This window comes from Equus caballus, chromosome 7, assembly GCF_041296265.1.
Source record: "Equus caballus isolate H_3958 breed thoroughbred chromosome 7, TB-T2T, whole genome shotgun sequence".
In the NCBI taxonomy this organism is placed as follows: domain Eukaryota; kingdom Metazoa; phylum Chordata; class Mammalia; order Perissodactyla; family Equidae; genus Equus; species Equus caballus.
The window spans coordinates 28,977,621-28,994,617 of NC_091690.1; the positions used below are offsets into that span (position 1 = coordinate 28,977,621).

General features: G+C 49.4%; 1 protein-coding gene across 15 annotated transcripts in view; it reads left to right on the forward strand.

Annotated features, from left to right (window-relative positions):
- The window catches only part of GRIK4 (glutamate ionotropic receptor kainate type subunit 4), a 413,900-nt gene that overhangs the window by 354,955 nt on the left and 41,948 nt on the right, over positions 1-16,997 (forward strand). For all 15 annotated transcript variants that reach the window (XM_023645003.2, XM_023645006.2, XM_070273803.1 and 12 more), the window contains one exon: positions 12,753-12,866. In XM_023645003.2, the coding sequence (XP_023500771.2) occupies positions 12,753-12,866 (114 nt within the window). The remainder of the gene's footprint in view (positions 1-12,752; positions 12,867-16,997) is intronic.

Sequence of the window (16,997 nt, forward strand, 5' to 3'; positions counted from 1 at the left end):
TAATTGAAATATACATATAGCAATGTACGTAAATGGTGTCAGCTGGATGAATTATCACAAAGGGTACCTAGCCATGTAGTCACCATCCAGAACAAGAAATACACCACTACCAGCACCCTGAAGACTCCTTGTCCCCCCGCAACCCCAGCATGCCTCCTTTCACCGTCTATACCCTGTCTCCTCCCCAAAGGTAACCATTATCCTGAATTTAACAGCACGCAGCTTTGCTGAGCATCATTCTCCTGTCTCTAAATTGGCTACTGCTGACCTTGAGGCTCAAATGTAGTCTGTGAAAAAGAACCGTGGGGATGTTGCTATTGGTGGGCATATGAGCCGTGTCAACAAGGTGGGACGCCCCTCGGAAGTAGACCAAATACCTTTCATCACCCAGGAAGAGTGGCCAGAGGTATACGATGACACCTCTGGTTCTTTTCCTTGAAAAACTGCAGGGATCCCTAAGAAAATGCCCTCTTGCCCTTTGCAATGGTTTTGACTTGTGCATATACTGGTAAGAAACGAGAAAAAGACTAGACGCTCTCCAATTCGTGGATCTGATTTGTTAGATCGTTGCTCACACCTTCCTGGTGCCGCGGGGAAGCTCAGAGGCCAATCAGAGGCAAAGCTGGGATCTCCCTTCTGTCCTGCTGGCGGTAAGGGGTGGGGGAAGCAGTGGAGAGGACTTGTTGGCTTAGAGTAGAGAGGGGATAAAGGCGAGGCCGTGGAAGTTCTCTATGGCTGTCAGCAATGCTCCCAGCGACTGGTGGCACTTTATTTCACCCAACAAAACAGTCTTAATAACAGGCCTGTGAATCACACCATTCCTAATTACAGGGCTGACAAGCGAGAAGGAGAATAAAAGAAAGGCAGCCCCGTGAGCTGGCCGTCTTGTCAGGTTCCTCCAGCACCAGAAGCCGCTCGCCTGAGCCTGCCTGAGCGGGCTCAACACGGCCTCCTGCACAGGCCTGGAACCCGTGGGCCCCTAATAGACGTAGAGCTGGCTCGGTCAGTGCAAGCCCTCCTCTTGCAAGCTCAGGGCTGCAAGGTTGATCCCCACGTGGGCCAGTTAGCCTTGCTCAATGTCTGGGCTCCATGCTGTGTCCTAGACCTTAAGCAGCTTTTTTGGCAGCCAGCAGGGACGGGAGACTGGCAGAAGAGGGTGGACTCACCAGTGAGGTTCAGTGCCTCCATCACGTGGCCTGTTGACGCTTTCGCTGTCATATGGGCTGGAGGGTTTATCAGTTTGATTGGAGAAAAAGGGGCATTTGGATTAGAAATGAGCATATCATCCTGAAAACTCAAAGATTCTTTTTTGTTTCTTTATTTGGTGTGTGAATTATTGGTGAATCTTCAGAAAATCAGGTGTGATGGTGGTGGTGGTGGTAGTGGTGATGCAAGGACACAGAGCTCAAGCTTCTCACCACATATGTGTGAGCTGCCTGGACCCAACTCCCAGTGCTGTTTCTTTTTCTCATCTCAACTACAGAAACGCTGCATCACAGATAGAATACACACTGGTTTTCCAATCATGGGATTTCTTTGCACTCCCTTCAAAACCTACATTGATGTTTTTGAAACAATCATTTTTTAAAGATAAAATTGAAGTTGATCCTTTAACTTGCAACAAAAAAATAATAGCTTACACTTCTGTAGCATTTCCTGGTCCAGGCTATTCTGAGGGCTTTTCCTATATTAATTCATTAGTCTTCCCAGCACACCTATGAAGATTGCATTATTATCATCCCCATTTCTACATGAGGAAACTGAGATACAGGGAGGTTAAGCAACTTGCCTGAGATTACACGGCCGGTAACGGGCAGCGCTGGCCCTTACTCTCTTTGGCGAAACAGTTTACTGCAAAATCGCTCCCCCAGCTCAGAGTCAAGGTCAGAGAATAGCAGGAACTGAGCTCCTATTCCTTTGATCCATCTGTTCATTCATTTGGTCATGACTTCATTGAACGAGTGTTTATTTAGTACCCACCACACGCCAGGCACTGTGCTAGGCTCTGGAGATACCTGTGCACAGGGCAGACGAAAGGCTTCTGCCTCCTTGTGCTTACATTCTAGACGGACAATAAACAACTGCGTGAATAGGTAAACAGGACAATTTTAGGTCATGGTTTTGCTGAGAAGAAAATAAAACGGGATAAGACACTCTGAGAGTGTCAGGGAGGGGTCCTATAGATGGGCACTCAGCAACGGCCACTCAGATCTGAATGACGGGAAGAAGCCAGACTAGCCAAGGCCAGGGCAGAGCCTCGCGGGGAGAGAAAAAAGGAAACACAGAGATCCCTGGGTATAGGCGAACCTGGCTTGTGTGAGGAGCAGGACGCAGGCCAGCGTGGCTGGAGCTTGGAGAGTGGGCACGCCTGGTGGGCGTGGTAAGGAATTGTTGTCAGGGAGCTGGGAGGTCTCTATGGGTTCTTTTCCTGGGGTCCACACACACCCAAGGGTCTGGGGATAGCGTTAAGAGAGTCCATAAGCTCAGAAGGGAAAATTTACATCTATGTTTTTTCTAAATTCAATCTGAAATGTAATATTTCCTTTAATTGTGAATGTGGGCCACAAACCATAGTGGTGTTCAACCATAGCTGGGACTTTGTCACCGATGGCATTATTACAGTGTTGCTACTACACCTACCTCCAGCTCTTGTTATGTCACTATGTTGTGTCACCGTATCACAAAAGTGTAAAAATATTTGCATAACTGTATTTCTATGTCACACAGTAATGTGATACAGTAAAGGTCATAAACGTTTTTAGAGAAGGGGTTAACAGACCCCATGTGACTGCTCTAGGGGTCCACGGCCTAAAAAGGATTAAGAGGTTAAGAAAGCAGCACCGAGAAGAATGGCATAATCTGCGTTAGCTTTTCAGAAGACCCCTCTAACTGTGGTTGGAGGAGGGGATCGTGAGAGGCAGGACTAGCCCTGAGCTCCATTTTCACAGGTTATTGGAGTTAAGCCTCACACAGTCATGAGAAACAGGCATTATTTTGCCCATTTTAGAGATGAGGAAACCGAAGCCCAGGCGTCAGGTATTTGCTCAGCTGGTGAACGGCAGAGTGGGGACTCAGACATCTGTCAGTTTGACCCCGAAGGGCATGAGCATCCATGGCCAGTGAATGGGAGCCTGTGACGGGAGGTCAAAGGTGAACAGTATCTGCGTGGCCCCCTGGGCCACCCCACCTCCCCCATGAGTAGATGCCAGCCCCTTCTCTCCGTAAGCCTGCTCGTCTCCTGAAATCTGCCCGCACAGGCCAATAATGCAGCCCCGAGCGGAGCCAACTAAATATTTCATGGGGATTTTAATTTAACTCTAAAGAAATTCATCCAGCCCTGAGAGGAGACTGTCACCTCAAGAAATAGCGCCAGGGAGCACTTGGACCTCTGAATGACATTGCTGCTTCCCCAGGAATGCTGATGCTCCTCTGGCCTCAGCTCCCTGAGCATCGCGGAGGATGGGCACAGTCCACTGAGCGTGGATACATCCCACGAATCTGGGCTCAGACTGGTTCACAAAGGCTCCTCTAAAAAAGAAGCAGGTCTTTGGGGCTTAGAGGGCACAGGCTGGGTTGATTGTGTGTGTCTGTCTGTGTATGTGTCACAGGTGACTAAGTGGGCGCCATTCACCATTCCCTTACCCTCATTCCCGTATCCTGGCCTGAAAGAAGGAGCAGTAGTGGGGTTGACAGTTCGTCTCCCCAGTGGACAGGGACACTAGCCATTCTGCAGGTGCCATGTGACCCTAAAAGTTTATCCTTGGGCCCACCCTACTGTGGGTGGAGTAGGAAGGCGGCCTGCCTCGTGCAGCAGGAACGCAGACATGTGCGTTCCTGAGGAAGTCTAATGATGACTCCTGCCGATGCCTGAGCCAGGGGTGGGAGTGAGCTTCCCCATCTCCTTCAGATCCAGTGGCGGCTCAGCTTGGTGACCCCAGTGAGTCATCGCGGGTTCCCTGGGCCTCTCACTAGCTGGGGGCGGAGGGGGAAGGGAGAAGGGCACCCAACAGATAAATTGATCAAAAGACAGGAAGTAAGCAGCTAATCTAATCTGAGATGGGCTGAGCTGCAGACGTCAGTCTGCTCCGCTGCACAGCGCGGAAGGACTGAGGGCTGGGGAGAATTGGGAAGCAGCTCCATGGAGCAGGTCCTTCCTCTCCTGGCTCCCTGGCTCAGGCTAGGCGTGCCCTTGTCGTCTCGGTTCTTTCCCAGGGTGTAATTAACACCCCTCCTTACACCCCTCTGCGGACAGCAGCCTTAAGCATGGAGTATGGGGCGCATTCCTCTTCTGCTTGGGCGCCCCAGGTAACGCTGTCCCAGGTGTTACAGGGAACCAGGCCTGGGGAGGGGCAAGGGGAGACGGGAGCCCTCTAGTGGGGATCGAGGGCTTCAAGACTTCCTTCGGCTGCAGGATGAGGAAGTGTATCTGACCAGGGCCGGAGCTCGATCTGAATCTGGTTATAGCATTCCAGCTTCCTGACGGAGTCCCTCCTGCGTTTCATGTGTCAGAAATCAGCCTGATTCTGCTGGCGGCAAGAAGGGACTCGAGGGGTGGCCAGATTTGAGGCGTTGTCCCCCTGTCCCCTGCACTGTTGGCTGTGCTGGTTGTTCCTGGGGGACTTCTTGTGTGCCCACTTTGGGAAAGTTACTATGAACAGTACAGCCATAAGAAAGCGAAGTGCCCCGTCCCGAGAATCCGTACATCTGAAGCCGGCTTTCTCCATAGCTGAGCTGTGTGTACTTGAGCAAATCACTCATCTCTCTGGACCTCAGTTTCTCGGTCTGTGAAATGGGGTCAGTGGCAACTTTGAAATACTATATATGTTAAGTTTTTCAAAGACTTCGTCCTTGCTTCTTGTAATCTAACGGGGAGCTAAGATGTGTGTATGAGTGCCCACAACAACGATAATAAGAGTAAGAGCTGACATTTATTGAGCGTTATTCTGTGCCAGGCATGGGCTTTGCATGGGTTGCTCATTTAATTCCCATAGAGGTTCCATGAGGGTGGGAACTTTATGGATGAAGAAACTGAGGCATGGAGAAGTTAAGTCCTTCCCAAAGGCCACACAGCTAATAACTGCCGAGTGGGAGTGTAAGCCCGAGCCCCAGCTCTGATACGAGGCATTGATGGCATACACCATGTGACTGTATCAGCAGAGTCTTCTGTCTTCCGGTAATGGCGAGGAGGGAGCGCTTATTCCTGGCAAGATGACAGAGAAGTTTTTACAAGGAGGCGAACTTTGAATGGACCTTGAAGAGCAAGGGTCCAGGGGGAGAAAGTGGCCTCCTGGAGCTCTGGCTGCACGAAAGCACACGGTGTGTCTGAGAGTCAGCTGAGCTGAGCTGGGAAATGAGGCCGACCTCACAGGAGCGGGCAGACCGTGAGGGCCTGACTCCCAGGCCGGGCTGTGGGTGAGTGAGGATCATGGATAATTTTTAAGAGAAAGGACCGATATAGTTGCCATGGTGTAAGAGTTGGTTTTGTTAGAAAAACAATATTCGTAACCCCCATTTATGGAGCACCCATGTATGCCCGGGCTTGTGCTTTGCGCCTTATGTGTATTATCTCATTTATCCTCATAGCAGCCCCAGGTGGGTGATTATCATTTCCATTTCACAGATGAGAACAGTGAGCGTGCAGAGGGTGTGAAACCTGCCCGTGGTCACACAGTCCATAACTGGCAGGGCTAGCATTTGAGCCCAGTTTGGTTTGGTGCCACCGAGGCAGGGCAGTGTAGTCACAAGACAGAGGTGGAGGGAGGGACAGCGGTGTTCTTGACATTGGCCTCCTTCAGGACAGCCAGGCTGGGGCTGCAGAGAGTAGCCGGCTGGGAGGTTCAGCAAGAGAAGGGCTGGAAAGCGTCCCTTAGACACGTGACCTGCAGCTCACTGCCGGCCAGCTGGGCAACAGTGATAAAGTGGTGGCAGAGAGACCAGATCGCCCTGTGTGGAGTGATGTAAATGGCAATGGAGTGAGGATAAAAATGAGGATGGCCCCTTCTTGCCTCTCTTCTGTCTTTTTTCTTCACTAGAGCCAGTCGAATGTGTTGCAGGTTCAGGACGTAGCCTCTGACGCCAAATTGCCCAGGTGTGAATCCTGGCTCTGCCACTTACTTGCTGTGCAAGCTTGGGCAGGTTCCTTAACCTCTCTGTGCCTCAATTTTCTGATCTTTAAAATCTGGATAATAACAGTAATAATAGGGGTATTGTGAGCACTGAGTGAGGTAACATACTTAAAGTGCTTAGTTCAGTGTCTGGCACACAGGAAGGGCTATAGGTGTTAGCCATATGACTATTACAAATCTGATCCTGGAGGCCATCCACTACTTAAAATACTTCAGGGCCTTCTGATGGCTCTTGAAGGCGTTGCATCTCTGCCTGCCTCTCCAGCCTAATCTTACAGCACACTCCCCAGCTCTGTGTTTGCCAGCTCTCTGGCCTTCATCCAGCCCCAGAATGCGCCAAGCTCCTTCCTGCCTCAGGGCCTTGGCACGTGCTGTCCCTTCCCCTGGGAATGCTCATCCCAGGTCTTCTCACAGGTGACTTCTTTCAAGTCACTTTGAGTCTCATCTGGAGAAAGCCCCTTTGGACCTCTCAGGCTCTGTCAACCCCCTGCTCTGCCTTCTCAGCTATGACCCCATACAGCACTTACCATAGCTGTAATTTTACACATTTTTTCTTGACAATCTGATGACTGTCCGCCTTCCCCACTGGACAGTAAGCTCTTTGCTGACAGGGATTGTGCCTGGGTTGGCTCACCCCTGTACCCCAGCACCTTGCACACTGCCTGGGGCAGAGTGGAGAGTCAGTAAGGAGGATGGAGGGAATGCTGAGCATGAAGGTGGGGGGGGCCCGGGGAGGGGCAGTGGGTTCTGCAGGCAGTCCCTGCTTGTCTCAAGATCCCACATCTGGTGGCAGAACTCAGGACACAGAGCTTCCAGGGACCCCGCTGAGCTCGGGGGTCCCACGTCACCCTCGGCCAGATCCCCAGCCAGAGTCTAACGTGTGTTATCCCTCCCTAGAAAGCCGGGCCTGCTGGACTTGGGGCTCCTTGCTGTCTGGGTGTTTATGGATAATCCGGCCCTGGTTCCCACAGCCCCAGGCCTGGCATTGCTTGCAATTCCGTAAGCCTTTTCAATATACAGAGGCTCTCCGGAGACAATTACTTTGGAATGAAGGTTTCCAGCAATGCTCAGTACCGTCTTATTCTGTGTAGCATTTGCTCATTCCAACTGTGGCCTCCCAAAGCTTTCCACAGTTAAGCAACACAATTACAGAGTTAAGTAAGCGACAGCAAAGAATGTGAGGCGCTATGGGGCCTGAGTAGCAGGTGAAACGGGATATGTGCGAATGTGACTTGCAGAGGAGTAGAAAGCTGCCGGCCTCCCCAGGGGGCAAGAAGCTGGGGGTTTGGGAGGGGATAGCGTAAAAAAGCCAGAGAAAAAAGATCTGTAAGCTGATCAGAGATAGCATGGTGGGTCCAGAATTCAAAGGAAGCTGGGGAGGTCATTTAATCCACTGTCCCCAGGGGAGAGTCACATGATGAGGAAGAGACTGGAGAATGACTGCATTTGGCTTCCAAGCTGGGTGTCAGTTTTTTCCTTGAGTTTTCCAAGCGACAGGACAGTATGAGGCCTCAGAAGGTCTTTATGTGGATCTTCAGAGACAAGCAGTCATACCGGGGAAGCACATTGTGTCAGCACAGCTGTGTGCATGTCCCAGGTCATCTGGGAAAGGCCACCAGGGGCCAAGCGTCCAGGGGCCTCTGCCCTGCATGGAGGTAGAACAGGCCATGGGGCCAGCCCAGTGGCGCAGCAGTTAACTGCGCACGTTCCACTTCTCAGTGGCCTGGGGTTCACCGGTTCGGATCCCGGGTGCGGACATGGCACCACTTGGCATGCCATGCTGTGGTAGGCGTCCCACATATAAAGTAGAGGAAGATGGGCCTGGATGTTAGCTCAGGGCCAGGCTTCCTCCGCAAAAAAGAAGAGGATTGGCAGTAGTTAGCTCAGGGCTAATCTTCCTCAAAAAAAAAAAAAAAAGAAAAGAACAGGCCTGGCTGCTGCCCTGACATTCCTACAACTCATCATGGGTTAGGATGTTGTCCTCAGAGGCCCTTGTTGAGATCACCATCATCACCATCATCATCACCACCTTCAACATCACCACCATCATCATCACCACCGCCATCATCATCCTGACAGCGAACGTTTATTGGGTACTTACTGTGAACCAGGCCCCATGCTCAGCATTTACAAGCACTGTCTCATTCACTTGCTCAGCAATTCTAGGAGGTGGGTATGATTCTTATCCCCACTTCATATATGAGCAAGTGAGGCTTAGAGAGGTTAAATGACTTGCCCAAGGTCACACAGCAAATAAGTAAGTAAGAGAGTCCAGACAGGTGTGGCCCACACTGGAGGCTGAGTCTTGACCACCTGGTCTATTGCCTGAACAATCCCTTATAGGTGTGGCAGAATTCCAGAGTGTGTACAGTTTATAAGGCTCTTCCACATCCATCATCTCTCTCGGCTCTCACATAATATTGATGGGCAGGCATTGCCCCGTTGCATAGCCTGGTAGAATGAGACCCAGAGAGGGTAAGTGAGTTGCTATAGACATATGGCAGACAAGGGCCAGAGCCAGGTCTTCTGACCCAACCCATCCTCTCATTAGCTTGGTGGGGGGGGGCTGCCAGGCAGAGGGAGGCGGGGCTGAGGGAGCTAGAGGTCCATGCAGTGGTCCTGGGGCACTGCCGAGGGGAAGAGAGAGAATTTTGCCCCAAAGGGGGCAGCAGGTGTCTAAAAGAGAAGGAAAAGGAGACAGAGGAGATCTTTGTTCACCTCCGATCACCTAGGATCTGGTTCTGCCATCAGACCCCTCCTGCTGACGTTCTCAGGAAAGCGCGGGGTGGGAGCAGGAGGCTCCAGCGCATGCAGACTGGAGCCCAGCTGTGCATTCGCTGCCTTCCTCCCAGCCAGGCCCCAGATCCCAGGAGAAGAGCAGAGGCCGCGCCGAGCCTTCAGGCTTTGATAGCAGCAGTGGCAGTTACAAGACCCCTATTAAACTCCATGTGGCGGAGGATGGTGTGTTTTGGAAGTCACCTCCTGGCTGGCTGCAGCCTGCCCTCCCCTTGTAAATTCCACAAACATCCAGGTGATGAAAGAGGGGATCTCTCAGAGGCAGAACACGAAGCTCTTCAAAGAACGCTTTCAGTCAACGCTGGGGAGAGGAGAGAGGACTTTCTTTTGGAGGGAATGTATTTATACACGCCTGTGCGTGCACACACACATGCACAACACGACCAGGAACATAGTGAAGCACAGAGAACTCTCTGCCAGTTCCTCTGACTAGGCTTCCGTCTCTTCCTTCTCTGGCTCTGGGCATCCTTCTCTTTTCTGGTTTCCCAACCCCCGGGGCTACACTTCCAGACCTGCTCACTCCAGATGGTTTTGCATCTTCCTGACCTTTCTGGATTTCCTTCCCCAAAATAAAATGTCCCTGCCTTGAGTCCCTGTCAGCTGCTGCTCTTTGCTGACTAGTCTGATAAAGAGTTTCCTCCTCAGAGCTCATTCTCCTCGACTGCTTGATAACATTCAATTCTGCTGACCGCCATCTGATCTTCTAGAGCAAAATAGGGGTCAATTAGACTAAGCTCTGCCTCTTGTAGCCAGGCAAAATGAAAGCTTGGGGTTTAGGAGCTGGGAAAGAGCTTAGAGAGCGTCTAGTTGAACCCTTTCATTTTACAGTGGAGGAAACCAAGGCCCAGAGAGTGGAATAACATGCCCAAGGTCACACTGAGTGTGTGGCCCAGCTGCGATGACAGCCAGGTCTTCTGATGTCCTGTTGACTGCTCTTTCCACTGGAGAGCACAGCTTCCACTCCCCACAAGTGGCCAGAGGTGGAGAAGGCCTTGAATGAGCTGCCATGGTTCCCACACTTCCCTCAGCTCCCACTCTGGCAACTGCTAGCATTTTTACACTCCCAGCCCTCTTTGGTTGTTAGTTTGGTTTCATGGCACATTATCTCCTCATCTAAGACTGCTTTATAGCGTAATGTCTTTTTAACTAAGGTAAAATAAAATGCTTGCACGTCTTCTGGAATAACCTGATCCCAGGAGGTTGTCGCTGATGCCCTGGGGTGCACTGAAGCCGGGGTAGATAATTACTGTTCTATACTGAGTCCATTAAAGATAGAAAACAACCACCACAAAACCCCCATATTTCTTTCAGCTTGTCATTGCCCTTTACTGTCTCTTTCCTCCTTCCCTGCCTCCCCTACCCCAACTTACTCTTGAGTGGGGACAAAGCAAAGAGAGACAGGCTGGGGGCAATGAGTCAGCATTGTCCACAGGAGGCAGCTTTTCTGTTTGGCCCAGTTTTGGAAAGTGTCTATTTGTGAATAGAGAGAAATGCCCTGTCTGAGCTTGAGGCAAACCCTCCCTGGGTACGTGGTCGTTCTGCACGTCCTCAGGAAAGGGCCCTCCTGGGCTGCTGTCCGTCTCCAGCTTTCTCTCCATGTGGAATGGCTTTGCCGTAGTGTCATTGTTGGCCAATTTTTATAAACTTGTGAAATGATTTCCAAATTTTAATCCAAAGTTCGCCCTTTTTGGAGGAAAGCTGTGTGAGGGGAAAAGAAACTTGGGAATCGAGTTATTGACTTTGGTTAATTATTTGGACATATATATATATATTTTAATAACTAGATAAAGGACTGGATGCCATGTTTACCTCTTGCCCATTTTATCGGTTTTGCTTTTCCTAATATTTCCTTCACTTCCTTCATTCCAACCCATTTCATTCTTACCTCCTCCTCCCAAGTTTCGAGCAGGGCTGGGATGCTGGCTTGCCATCAGCCCGCACACATGGGACTGGCGTTGCACCTGCTGGCATTTGTGGTTGATTTCGGTTGCTTTACAGCCGTGCTCGTGAGCCGAACTCAAGTCGGTGTCACTGTCATTGAGGGTCAGAGGTTCTGAAAGGCCCTACCACTCTCCAAACGGCCCCTCCAATGAAGGTGCTGACCATCCTCTAATCAAACCTCACTCTCTGACCCAAGGGGTGATTCACTTGATGGCAGGAATCAACATTCTCTGGGGGCAACACAGACTGAGCCCAACGAGTCAGTCACATTTTTCGTTTTGTATTAAAAATCTCTTACATCTGCCCTCTTGTTTCTTTGAAGCCTGGCCTCAATATGTAAGGCCCTGAGTTTGCTAACCTATGCTGGACCACGGGGCCGCTCTAGCAGATGGAACGTGAATTAGGAGTGGAGGTTTGGGGTTGAGATGTGAAAGAAACTGACCTTTGCCAATGGATTTATCCTTCTTGTACACAAATCACAAATTCCCTCATGTGTAAAATGAGGGCCAGCATGTCTGTCTCCCTACTTTCTTTGCAATGATTTAGGAAGAGTCATGGGGATTCTTCTAATCCACCAGCATTAGAAGAGGAGTTAAAGAAGCTGAAATGTAAACCATTGGAAGGCAGTCTGAGAGACATGCCTAGGCTATAGACATGGTTCTTAAGTATTGTTACAAGTCAGAATCACCTGGGCAACTTACTACAAATACAGATTCCTGGATCCTACCCCAGAGAGTCTGGTCCAGGGGGTCTGGGGTGAGACTCAGAATTCACATTTTGATAAGCCCTGAAGGCAATTCTGATGCAGGTGGTCGTGGACCACAGTTTGAAAATCACTGATAGAGAATTTCTGGGAAGCATCCTAGCACTCTCTTAACCCCCATCCTTGGTTTAAGAATGAGATGAAGGAAGCCTGGAGAAGTGAAGCAACTAGGCTAGGTTAGTTAGTTAGTTAGGGCAGGGCATGGACCAGAACTGAAAGCCAGCTGTGGGCGTTTCCCATCGCTCTGGGTATAGGGGAGCAGACCAACAGGAAGCGAGCTTGCTTTGCAACAGGGTGGATTTAAATTAAATATAAGGAAGAACTTCCTGACAGAGAGGAGTATTGAGGAAGCCTATGGCATCTCCTTTTCCAGAAGGCCTTAATTCAGAACAGACTCTCATCAGATGTGGGCACTTGAGATGCAACATAGAGGCAAAGAGAAAGGGAAGACACATCTTCAGAACAAATTCTGGTGATTTTGCATGAAAGGGACCAGAGCCCCTTCTTTTAATTCTCCTGTGGCACCTGAATTTTAGCCATGACAACAACTTAATTGACCAATGGTCCAGGAGGACTGAGTTCCAGTCCCAGCTTTATGACATTGGGCCACTTGCTCAGTTTCTTGGTCTCCATTTCCTCACCATGAAGTGAATGTGGTCACATCAGATCGTTTCTTATGTCTTATGTGTTCATCATTTTTATCTTTCACTGTAACTCGCCCCACCGAGTGTCTTACATGACAGAGAGACTCTGAAGTTTGTTGATTGAATGAATTAATATGTTGAATAAAAAAACTACCCAATATTGAGAATCCGGGAGCCCTATCTGCCAGTTCTCTCTCCCCTCAGGCAGTTTGAGTCCATCTCTGAACAGCCTGTAGTGATCCCCCTTGCTTTTTATAATTGTTTATATGTTTAGAGGGGTCTAACTTCAAAAAGGCATGAGTTATTGCTTCAAGATCCATGTCGTTTCGTGAGTGATCATTCAGACCTGGGATATGCTGTGGCTGCTTAGGATCCCTCCCCAAGCAGAAAAGCCAGACCAGACTAACGTCTCCCCATCAGTGACGGCCTCTGTGCCCCATCTCACGTGGCCACCCTCTGATGGTCTCTCTCTGTCCCTTTCAGAAAGCAGATCTGGCTGTGGCAGGCCTCACCATCACTGCTGAACGGGAGAAGGTGATTGATTTCTCGAAGCCGTTCATGACTCTGGGAATTAGCATTCTTTACCGGGTTCATATGGTAAGAGACTTATTTTATAAGCACTTATGTCATTAAAGTTATTTGCATGCAAACACTGAGTTACATGGTAATAATGAATGACTCATGGAAATATTTAGATTTCAAGACTTAAATGCGAATGTGCTGGGCTATTTTTGCCCCCATCAGCTGTGCGGACTTGCAAAGAGGAAGAATGGAAAATTCACACTTGTGGGCTTTCCAGTAAAAATTGTTTCTGCCTCACTGAATAGGGATGGCCAAGAGTGACTATTCAACCCTTGGTGCATAGTGTGTTGGCGATTGGCCCTGTCGGTCACTCTGCCTCCTCCTTGGGGCTGGAGCCTCCAGCCCAGATAAGTCTCCCAGCATTCTGAGGCCTTCCCCGACTCCCAGGTCCAGCTCTGCTCCCTCTGAGCATTGCATCTGGTGAGGGAATGTAGACTCCCTCTTGATTATCTGTACTGGTGAAGAGAGAGCAGATCACCTCATGTCGCTTATACCTGGCCTGTCTCCTCTTCTGAATCCCTTACTAAAAAGAATTCTCTGGTTAGGTTGGCTAGAGTGAGTAGAATAAGTGCCAAAATGAGTTTGTGAAAGCACACCAATGGGCCGCAGAGGATGGACGTGACATCAGAGTATACTGGCTGGTGGCGTGAGCATCGGGAGGGCAACCCTGGCTGTCCCTCATTCACAAAGTGGATCGTCATTACATTGCCAGCACGTGGTTGACTTGACCTTGTTTACCTTACTGAACCAGGAGAGCCTCCCGCTCATCCTTTCTTCCAAACTGGCTCTAAGTGCACAGCTATTATGTGGGTTTCCCCAATACTCTAGTCACTTTAGCTGTCCAAGGTCACACCAACATGCTGTATTCCAGTGCATAACCTGGCACCACAAGGCTGCCCAACAGGGAAGGAACCAAGAGCTCACCCCACCTGCCTGCTGAAAAAGTGACCCTCCAGCTCTGACCCCTTCCTGGGCCCAAACCCCAGCCCTGGGGAAAGGGGATTGTCTGTATTCACAGCCCCAACCTGGGCTCATGTAGCTGGCAGCTGCTGGGGCAACAGGAACTGCGGCCCAATTCTCTGGGAGGAAGGTCTCCTGGTCGCAGAGCCCCCTCAGGCGGCTAGGAAGAGTGCTGTGCTGTGCTGGGGCTCGGTGTCTATTGCGGTCACTGCCTGGCTTGGGGAAGGGGGCCACGTCTTCTGAAAGAAGAGACAGCATCAAAATCCCAAGCTCCCCAGGCTAAGACAGAAAGAAATGTGAGGATTTGGTCACAGTCGACGCTGTTATTGATGTGTCTGTCTTGTGGATTAAGGGGGATTTTGATCCCTCCTACTCTTTTCCACGATGCTGATAGCTCCCGTTCATTGAGCACCTCCTATGTCTTTGACACTCCTTCAGGCATTTGTGATGGGGGCTGTTATTATGGGTTGAACTGTGTTCCCTCAAAAGATATGATGAAGTCCTAACCCCCAGGACCTGTGAATGTAACCTCATTTGGAAATAGGGTGTTTGCAGATGTAATCAAGTTAAGATTTGGTCATACTGGGTTAGAGTGGGCCCTAATCCAATTACTGGTGTCTTTCTAAAAAGAGAGACATTTGCACATAGACATACAGGGGAGAAGACCATGTGAATTTGGAGGCATACTGGAGTGATGCATCTACAAGCCAAAAAACTCCACGGCTTGCCAGCACCCGCCAGAAGCTGGAAGAGACAAGGAAGCTTCCTCCCCCACAGCCACAGAGGGAGCACGGCCTGGCTGGCTTGGATTTTGAACTTGTAGCCTCCGGAACTAGGAGACAATACATTTCTGTTGTTGTCAACCAGCCAGTTTATGGCAGTTTGTCACAGCAGCCCTGGGAAACCAATACAAAAAAAAAAAAAGTTGTGTTGTTCTTACTTTAGAAATGAGGAGACAGGTGCAATCAGTTCTCAAAACTTGGACGAGGCCGTATACAAACAAGTGAAAGAATGGGGTTCAAACCCAGGCATGGTGTGACTGGAGCCTGTGCTTTCTCTCTGACGCCAGCGCTACCCTCATTCATGGGATCTTTGAATAACTTGTCCTGTAAGGTGCCCTGTGCACCTTTTCTCATTGGTCTTCACGGCTGTTGGTCTCCTAACTCTCAAGACGGTGTTCTTATCATCAGTACAGCTGTCAGTCCTCCCTAGGCGGTTTTCCAACCAGCACCGTTTCTTGAGCCCACCGCCCTCTGCTTCCCCAGCTGACCCCTGAGGGAGCATCCAAAGAAATGGAGACACACAGCCTTCCTCCAAACTCTCCTCCTGTGGCCAGGCCATGGAACCAAGCTCTGGCCTTGATTCCTTGATTAATGCCGAGGGAAGGCTTTCCCCACTCATGACCTGATGGACCGTGAGGAGGCATGTGGGTGAAGGCACCTGATCCCAAGAGTTTCCAATACCTGGGGGCATCTGCTGGTATGCCACCCTCACCACCCAGGGCACCACTGTCCTGAATATTGACTCTGGCCAGAACCAAACTCCAATGCACCAATCCTCTGGACATCCTTAATTGGATTGCTGGCCAAATGTTTCCTACCACCCACAAACCTATTAGCGTCTTAGTTCCCCTACATTAGTTCCTGGGAGGTGAAGCTTTATGTGTCAGCTTGGCTAAGCTATGGTGCCCAGATGTTTGGTCAACCACTAGTCTAGCTATTCCTGTGAAGGTATTTTGTAGATGTGATTAACATCTACCATCAGTTGACTTTCAGTAAAGGAAATTACCCGTGATAATGTTGGTGGGCCTCACCCAATCAGTTGAAGGCCTTAAGAGCAAAAACAGGTTTCTCAAAGGAGAAGGAATTTCCCTCAAGACTATCACGTAGAAATCCTGCCTGAATTTCCAGCCTGCCCTACAGATTTTGGACTTACCAGCTCCCGCAATCACATGAGCCAATTCCTTAAAATAAAATCTCTTTATACACACATACACATACACACGTGCACACACACACACACACACACACATATATCCTACTGGTTCTCTCTGTCTCTCTTGAGAACCCTAACTGATACAGTTCCCCGGTCTGGTCAGGATTCCTCCCCTCCTCTAGCCTCCATGCTGAGGCACTAGTGTGCCACATGGATGCTCAGATCTGATTCATAACAGGGGGCCCAGCTGAGCAAAAACTGAGTGCTGGCACGAACAGCTTACACTAAGCAGAACTGACTGTTTGTACATTTATTCAACAAATATTTCTTGAGTGCATTCTGCGTGTGAGGCACTAGGCTTAGAAAGTACCAAAAAGTCAGCTGGGGAGAGAATAATCCAGAATCGACTAAACCAGGAAAGAGCTGGTGAGAACAAGTCTGAGATGAACTTTGCTGCATCTGAAACAAAAGAAGCATTAGCAAGAACAGCTAATGCCAGAGGATTGCTCTGTAGAGCTCACCATGAGAGCCTAACCCTAAAATTACATAGAGAAGCTCCCTCTAGTATAATAGCGTTGTTCATGAAATTAAAGTTGAATACTGGGTGTTAATTATTTTGTCAATTTTCTCTAATTGCTAGTTATCTGTGAGCAAAAATATGGTTAATTTCATTTAGTTTATAATCTATAATGACCTCGAACCTCTATTTTAGTCTATAACTGAGGTCACCTGAGTCATGAGCGATGATTACCAAAAAGCGAGCATCTGGTGATCATCAAACCTGTGCGCAAAAGTCATAATAATTAACCCAAAGTATAAATGCCTCATTAGAAATCACTGCAAAACCCTCCAAAATAGTAAGTAGTGGCAGGTATGTATCTCTGAAGGCTGAAGATAATCAGAAATAATTTGTGAATTTCCAGCAATCTAAGATTATCTGGGATTTTTCATGAACATGGATCGTCAAGAGCTGATCATGGGATATTTTCCTTCTTCCTAATCTTGGAGTATAATTTCTGTTTCTGCTCAGGCATCTATAGGACCAAAATCAGAAGAATGTTTTGCTCTTCTGGCCACCTACCCCCTGCCACTCAGAGGCTGGCTGAGGAGTCTGGCCTTGCCGTTTGTTACACATGCTCCCTCCTGCTCCATACAACTCTCTCTGTTCCTAGAGTCCAAGTCACCATTTCTCCTGCTGCTCCTCCTGCCTCTCTGATCACTGCCTTCTCCATCATTTCTGTTGATTCCTCT